At 37.6% G+C, this 8,316-nt stretch overlaps 1 protein-coding gene across 4 annotated transcripts in view; it reads left to right on the forward strand.

Annotated features, from left to right (window-relative positions):
• The first annotated feature begins 5,713 nt into the window (after positions 1-5,713).
• The window catches only part of LOC107721001 (WAP four-disulfide core domain protein 3-like), a 3,841-nt gene continuing 1,238 nt past the window's right edge, over positions 5,714-8,316 (forward strand). Inside the window, exons 1-4 of one of the 4 annotated variants that reach the window (XM_016528851.1) lie at positions 5,884-5,921; positions 6,173-6,205; positions 7,822-7,966; positions 8,090-8,227. In XM_016528851.1, the coding sequence (XP_016384337.1) occupies positions 7,951-7,966; positions 8,090-8,227 (154 nt within the window). In that variant the 5' untranslated portion in view covers positions 5,884-5,921; positions 6,173-6,205; positions 7,822-7,950. Of the gene's footprint in view, positions 5,922-6,172; positions 6,206-7,821; positions 7,967-8,089; positions 8,228-8,316 lie in introns of all 4 variants that reach the window. The other 3 variants (XM_016528848.1, XM_016528849.1, XM_016528850.1) reach the window with 3 other exon arrangements.

The raw sequence follows: 8,316 nt of genomic DNA on the forward strand, positions 1-8,316 counted from the left end.
GCTTCAGAAACGTGCGTGGCGCGGCTGGAATAAACACAAGCATCGACTAGAGTGGCCACCATTAGCTTCAGTAGCCGTATCAGAGCCACACTGCGCCGCAGACGTGTGCAGTGTAAATTCTCTAAGCATTAATGGTAGGGAAAGCCCCTTATACTGGAGAGCGGCCACGTATGATGTGTTTCTCGGAGGTTATAGTACATTGAAGAATGATCATATGACTTTTTACATACGCCATGTGACCTGTAAATGCGAAAAAGCCGTTTCCATTGCAGTTTTGCGAATTATTCCTTTTTCGCATTGCCTGAAAAACCTCCTCATGCGAGCGTAAAAACTTTTTTTGCGATATATGGGCGTTTTTGCGAAATTGACGCGTTTCCATTAGGCTATTTTCAATTCTCAATTTCAATTTGCGCAATTTGAAGGGTAATGGAAACGCGCCTACTGTGTCTGTCACGCGACTCTGTTCCCCTTTCGGACTCTGTCTCTACATTTATTTTGAAAGATGAAGCTCGCGATTATGGTAAGGGGCGTTACATTTCCGACGAGTGCTTGCGGTGTTCGGCCAATCACAATGCACTGGGTCAGCTGGCCAATCAGAGCAGACTGGCTTGTCGGAAGGAGGGACTTTGTAGAAAACCAAGCGTTTGAGAGAGGCGGGGCATAGAGGACCTACAATAATGTACAGTATTTGAAAAATAATGTGTTTTTTGAACATTAAAGCATGTCAACATATTTTGTTACACCAAATACACAAAATAATGATCTTTAAAAAAAGCATCATATGACCCCTTTAAACGCAAAATTGCTTGCTGGGTGATGATGATTCAATCGAATAGCATCATGCAGCGCTTCTGTGAAAAGAGAAAAACAGAAATTAAGTCTATAAAAGGAATAAAATAAATAGTATCACACAAAATATATAATAGGCTATAATATAATTAACAGATTAACAAAAGGAAAAAAACCATTGTGCAACAAGTATAGGCTATACGCTCGTTTTTGTAACACTCTTAATGCATTTTATTTCTTTACTTTGTATCTTTATTTGATTTAATCGATCTGATCGCACAGGCGCCTCATGCACACACAAACAACATTAGCTCTAGCGTTGCCTGACATTTCAGCCATTCATCATCAAACTAAAATGCAGTCAACCAAACATAGAAGTTACACTGTTTATTTTAAAAGGTCCGCTGTAAACTCAGCGTGCAGTGCCCAAACAAACATTTTTTAGCGCATGTGAAGGATTTTACACGAATATTAGAACATGAGTGAAGTATTAAGACATGTTTAGGCTACATAATGAATAATAGTTATGCTAACAAATGTTACAAATATGGCCAAAATGGAAACGTTTGGATTCTTCTTCTTCTTCTTCTTTTGTGTTTAATGGCGGTTGGCAAACCAGCTTAAGGTGCATTTCCGCCACCTACTGGGATGGAGTGTGAGGCCTCGATGAACGAATATATTATATACTACTAATAAAAAATAAAAAAAATTAAAAATAAAAAAAAAATTCTTCTAATCAACTTTGTATCTCTCAGATATTTTAGAAGAAAATCATAAACCCTTAGATGTTTCTGTGCATTCTGAAATATATTCATAACTGAAATGTCATTGATTTCCATATCTCTTTGTTTTTCAACAAGTTGCTTTCTTTGTCTATTATATGCCTCACAATGTAAAAGCACATGTTCAACTGTTTCTGTTATTCCACAGTAACTGCAGCTATCTGACTCACTTTTTCCTATTATATACAATGAATAATTAAGGTTAGAGTGTCCTATACGGATCCTGGTTATAACAGTATCTTCTCTTCTGTTTCCATATACCTTTCTTTCAATCCCCACTTTCTGCATCATTGGCCTCGTTGCAGATGCTGACTGTGATGTGTGTCTTCTTCTTCTTCTTTTGGAGTTTTATGGCGGTTGGCAAACATGTGATGTGTGTCGTTCGCGAACTGCTCCTTTAAGTGAACGATATGAGTCGGCTCCTGGTCGTTTTCTACGACGGCTCTCAGCGATTTTTTTAAACTTTGTTAATACAAGAGAAAATAATGGGATGTTTTTTGCCACGCGCACTGCTTGTACTGACTTATTTTGCTTTGATGTGCATGTGATGATTCTCGCTCGCGATTGGTCGCACGCACGCACATACACACCAACTGATTCAACGCATGCACAATGTGACAATGTTTCAGGGTTAATAGATACATAACGATACAACTGTGTTTGATGCTTCTGCTTTGCACACTGTAATTTAGTACTCTGTAATTGACAGGAGGCGGATGCGTGTCAAACTCACTGTCGGAGAGGAGAGAGAGACGCAGCGTGTATCTGTGTCGGTAGATACTGTGGAAAATGAGAGAGACGCAGCGTGTATCTGTGTCGGTAGATACTGTGGAAAATGAGAGAGACGCAGCGTGTATCTGTGTCGGTAGATACTGTGGAAAATGAGTAATGGAACAGTGTCAGATATTTCAGTATCGGTATCAAAATATAGATATTTATGATAACACTACCATGTAGTTTGTTTCTCCAAGCTTCGAGTCCATAAATTACGCTGAGCTCCCTCGCTGTCTGATCAGTTCTTCAATACCTACTGCATAGGTCAGGGCTTTTATTGGTCCCTTCACGATCGGATATCTTTATTGGCTACTTCTTCTTCTTCTTTTGTGTTTAATGGCGGTTGGCAAACCAGCTTAAGGTGCATTTCCGCCACCTACTGGGATGGAGTGTGAGGCCTCGATGAACGAATATATTATATACTACTAATAAAAATAAATAAATAAAAAACATTTTTTTTAATTCTTCTAATCAAATCTGTATCTCTTAGATATTTTAGAAGAAAATCATAAACCCTTAGATGTTTCTGTGCATTCTGAAATATATTCATAACTGAAATGTCATTGATTTCCATATCTCTTTTGGTTTTTCAACAAGTTGCTTTCTTTGTCTATTATATGCCTCACATTGTAAAAGCACATGTTCAACTGTTTCTGTTATTCCACAGTAACTGCAGCTATCTGACTCACTTTTTCCTATTATATGCAATGAATAATTAAGGTTAGAGTGTCCTATACGGATCCTGGTTATAACAGTATCTTCTCTTCTGTTTCCATATACCTTTCTTTCAATCCCCACTTTCTGTTGAATGCTAAATAAGTGTCTCCCTTTTGACTCTTTATTCCATACGTCTTGCCACATACTTCCAACTGCTGTTTTAATAATACCTTTTACTTCTGTTTTACTTAAAGGAATTTCTATGTCAATCTCTTCTTTTCTCAATGCTGACTTGGCCAGCTTATCCACCTCCTCATTTCCTTCTACACCTACATGGGCAGGTATCCATAAAAACTCTACTCTTACTCCTGTTTGGTTTATTCTATATAAATTCTGTAAAATTTCATAAAGTATATCCTGTCTAGATGCTGATTTCCCACTATTTAAGCTGTTTAATACTGAATATGAATCTGAACAAACTACTACACTTATAGGATTGATTTCTTCCACCCACTGCAAAGCCATTAGAATTGCCATCATTTCTGTTGTGAATACAGATACATCGTTAGATAACCTTTTAGCTGTGCTATATTTAAAATAGGGAATATATATGGCTGCTGCTGTATACCCAGAATCCGGATTTTTTGACCCATCCGTATATATTTGAATACTATTAAAATAGTTTTGTTTCAAATATTGATCTACTACTATTTCTTTAGGCATACACCTTTCCTTTTCATTTATTTTAAAATGCAACTGGAGATCTACCATTGGCATGCGGAACAGCCAAGGGGGTATAATTGGTATTGCTACCGTTGAACTTATTTTTATGTCATTAATTCCTACCTTCTTAGCATCTGCGTTGGCATTCCATCCAAAACTACAATAATTTATATACTCATGTTCCCAACATTTTTGTAAAACATCTTTGACTGGATGGGTTTCTACATGCCCCCTCACAGAACACCAGTATGCCATCTTTAACTTAAGTCTCCGGAGGTCTAAAGGCAACTCCGCCATTTCCACCTGCATCGCTGAGACTGGCGATGTTCTAAATGCCCCACTTCCTATTCTTAGTGCTTGAGATTGAATACCACTTACTTTCTTCAACATAGATACTGATGCCGAACTATATACTATGCTGCCATAATCAATCATACATCTAATCATTGCACAATATACTCTTTTCAATGCCTGTCGGGTTGCACCCCAATCTACCCCTGCCAAACATCTTAAAATATTTATTCCCTTTTTACATTTATCTATTACTTTATTAATATGTGAATGAATGCCATATAGCCTAATTTGCGTTTTATTGTATAGTTTAATATATAATTTTATAACGACTTATTTTTCATTCTTGTTCTGTTCTGAATACCGTCGGGTATAGAAAAGAATCACCCCCTTTCAAATAATCACATTTAAAATATTTGTTGTAGAGTGAGGGGAACTAAATAGGCTGTTTATACTTACCAGTAGGCTATTTTAATATACGTATAAATTAATGTAGCCTATTTGTTTGCAATTACAAGGTTAACGGGTGTTTTTGGAGTAAGATCAATTTCTCTTTAAGTTGATTTGTGCGCACGAATCTGCGCTCGTTTCTACGTTAGATTGATAAATGAGGCCCAATGAACCCGTGCTGCTGCAACGCACACGCACTGCAAATATGGCGAGTGAATCATGCCGGGGATAACCTACCGAAGTCGACAGTCGTGTACTTTTTACATGTGAGAAGGGGTACGTCGCAACACAGGACGCGTGACACCAACGCCGTAGAGAAGTACGTCGCAACACAGACACGTGACACCAAAGCCGTAGAGAAGTACGTCGCAACACAGACACTTGACACCAACGCCGTAGAGAAGTAGGTCGCAACACAGACACGTGACACCAACGCCGTAGAGAAGTACGTCGCAACACAGACACGTGACACCAACGCCGTAGAGAAGTACGTCGCACGTCCCTATCAATCCCATTCAAAAATCTACACGGACTGGCGGCGACGGAAGGGTAGACTGCTCCTTCTCCTTCTCCTGCTTAGCTTAGAAAAGTCACGAATCACTCGCCATACTGCAAACGAAGCATATGTGTGAAACAAGCGTCAGAGCTAGATCTCATCTTGTAATTACCAGTGTTGGGGGTAATGCATTACAAGTTACGTAATCAGATTACTTTTTTCAAGTAACTAGTAAAGTAACGCATTACTTTTTAATTTACAAGAGAATATCTGAGTTACTTTTTCAAATAAGTAACGCAAGTTACTTTTTTTTTCCAATTTATTGATTGACAGCTCTCCTGTCCCCATGTTGAGAGAAATCAGAAGATGTTACTGTAGTTCTAAAATAAATATGAATATGCATTAATTCATCTCACTCAAAAAAAAATCAGATTCAGTATTCCTCAAAATGAATAAATCTAATGCAACTCAGAATATGACGCAAACCTGCAATAATTAAATGTTAAACAACACAGCCAAAAATAGAACTTTTTGTATTTTAAAAACAAACAAGCATGCCCTGTCCAGATTTTAAAAGTACCGCAAAAGTAACGTAACGCATTACTTTCCATAAAAAGTAACTAAGTAACATCATTATTAGGCTACGTTATGGCGTGAACGCAGCATCCCTAATCAAATACACCTGAACAAGTTAATCAGGGTCTTTAAGATTAGGCTACGAGCAGGTGAGTTTCATCAGGGCTGGAGTTGCGCCAGGCTTCCTTGGATCCTTAAAAATGCGTTTTCATAAAGCGGTTTCAAAGCCTCTTGACCCACTAATTCAGCGCGTTTTCTAGCAGAGTCTATTGGGAGACCGCAGGGCGAAAGGATGACAGCTCGAGTGTGCTGCGCATTGATTGCGGTTTTATTGTGTCTCTCTGTATGCTTGAGCAGAACACCCGTTGAAGGTCCAGACATAGGTGAGGTCTTTTAACTTAATTATACAGAGAGGACAAAAAATTTTAAATTAGAACTTATACAAAATATGACTTTAGGCACATCTCAGAACTTAAATTTACTGTACAGCCGTCCAGTGGAAGTTAAACTTTGTATGTTGGTGTAGTTTAAGTAAGCCATTCAGTTCTTATGTGTTTATATTTCTCCCATTGTACAGGGAAAACACAATGACGAAGATGGTATTTATGGGAATTGTTTTTGTGTTTTTTACCAGAAGGACCCATTCGTTTGGTTACAGAGTTACCAAGTAAGCCATGGCATGTATGCCATCGTTCCTGAACTTTTTGGGGGGTTGAGGGGTGGTTTCAAGATGTTTTGTAAATTTTTACCCGTTTAAGGAATATACAATTTAACATCGGTTTAATATGCAAGTCATTAAGTACCTTACAAGCCACTTGTTCAAAAAGCCTGATTGCATGGGTTCAGTCTGTTTAGCTACAAACGTCTGTATTTTGATTCATTTTTTTTGTGTATTAGAATGCAGTGGTTGTGGTCATATATAATAATTTAAGAAATATTTTATTATTAACATGTCCATGTTTTATGTTAGCATTACTATGCACTAGTACACACCACCAGTAGTGGGGTAGGTTCTATGTTGTAATGGCGCTCCTTGCCTTTTGAAGCAGTTTAGGGATAAATACTAGATGTCTAAACTACTTTGGTTTGATACAGATACATTTGTGGTTATACGCAAGTTTGATACATCTCGCAAAACCAATGACTTGCAAGTGCTGAAGGAAAAAAAAAATAGTAGAGCTTGTACCGATTGCAACTTTCTTGGCTGATATTTATTATTATTATTTTTTTGTTAGTGTGATCTGCCGATACTGATTTTTGCCGATTCCGATTTTCTTTTTATTGAATTTTATTTTCATAAGTCAGTAATAAAATAAGAACAAATACAAAAATTGCAAACCGCACAAATAAATGCAATAGAATAAAGAGCTATAACTTTTTTTTTTTTTTTTTTTTTCGGGTAAGAAATACTACCGAAATTAAAGTAATCAAATGTAAAATAACACATCCAGTGTTTTACATTTGATTACTTTAATTTCTGTAGTCTCATTGTAAAAAATAAATAGATTAATGCTTACCATTAAAGTTATAAAACGTATGGAGTCAAGAGCAGAAAGTGAAATTCTTTGTCTTTTGTTCTTTGATTAACATGACAGACAGCAGCAGGAATATTGGACTGCGTTCTCGCTCAACTATTAAACGTCCCAAAACTGACTGTTGAACTGGATAATGCCCGTCTTGGCGACTTTGACAATTTTGTATGTATTTGACCGTTTTAGCCCAGTTAGACACTCATTTTGGTATTTGTTGCTCACAAGCTGTTTGAGACTGAGGCGGCTTGTGCTCTCCACTAATATAGTATATTATGTGTGTGTGTGTGGTCGGAGAGAAGAGCGCGAGAATGCGCAGCTGATGTTATTGCCTATGCCGCTGGTAACAAAACAGATCGGCTCGGAATCGGAAAGAAGTGAGACTGACCGGCTGGTCGCCGATCGATCGGTGCATCTTTTCTTTTTTTTTTTTTTCTTCATTAGTGGCCGGTCAGTGTCTGCTGAAGCTGACTGTTGTGTTTCTAATAAAGACCGCTCTAGAAGACATGCATGCTGTCGATTTGATTTTAGGGCTGCGTGTACTCCCTGCTTTCAGTAAATTTAATTTAATAGTTAATGCTAGAGTTTTTCCAAAAGAAACGCTGGAAAAAATAAATTATAAATTCACTCTAACTGCTATGAGGTTTTACATAGCAAAGAAACCTCAAGCAACGCATTGAATTAAACTTGAAGTTTTAAAGCTGTATTGAAAGTTTATTTTCTGTGATAGTTTTTGTCGTGTTTTCTATATCAGCAAAGCCAGGAGTGTGTCCTATAAACAATCTTGAAGTAGTAGTGTTAGGAGTGTGTCGAATCGTGTTCCCATGACAGTGACTGTCCAAACGATGAGAAATGCTGCCACAATGGATGTGGACATCAGTGTATGCCTCCATATGCAGGTATTTGTTATTAGTGTGTGGATTATATATATTTTTTTATTTTATTTATTTATTTTTTATTTCCTTCCTTCAAATGCAGCGAGTCATTTCAGTGATCTGGTTTCTCATGTGTTTGTGTAACAGAAAAGCCAGGAGTGTGTCCAAGCGAAAACCTTGGAGAAGGCCTGTGTGTTGAGAGGTGTTCCCATGACCGTAACTGTCCGAATGATCAGAAATGCTGCAGCAATGGATGTGGACATGAATGTACAGCTCCATTTAAAGGTATTTATATTATATTAGTGTGTGTGGGTCTGCCTTTTTTTTTTTTTTTTTTTTTCGGCTCTCAGCCTTCTGCGGTTGATGCTCCAGGG

Source organism: Sinocyclocheilus rhinocerous, unplaced genomic scaffold, assembly GCF_001515625.1.
Source record: "Sinocyclocheilus rhinocerous isolate Xijiao unplaced genomic scaffold, SAMN03320098_v1.1 scaffold1623, whole genome shotgun sequence".
Lineage (NCBI taxonomy): Eukaryota > Metazoa > Chordata > Actinopteri > Cypriniformes > Cyprinidae > Sinocyclocheilus > Sinocyclocheilus rhinocerous.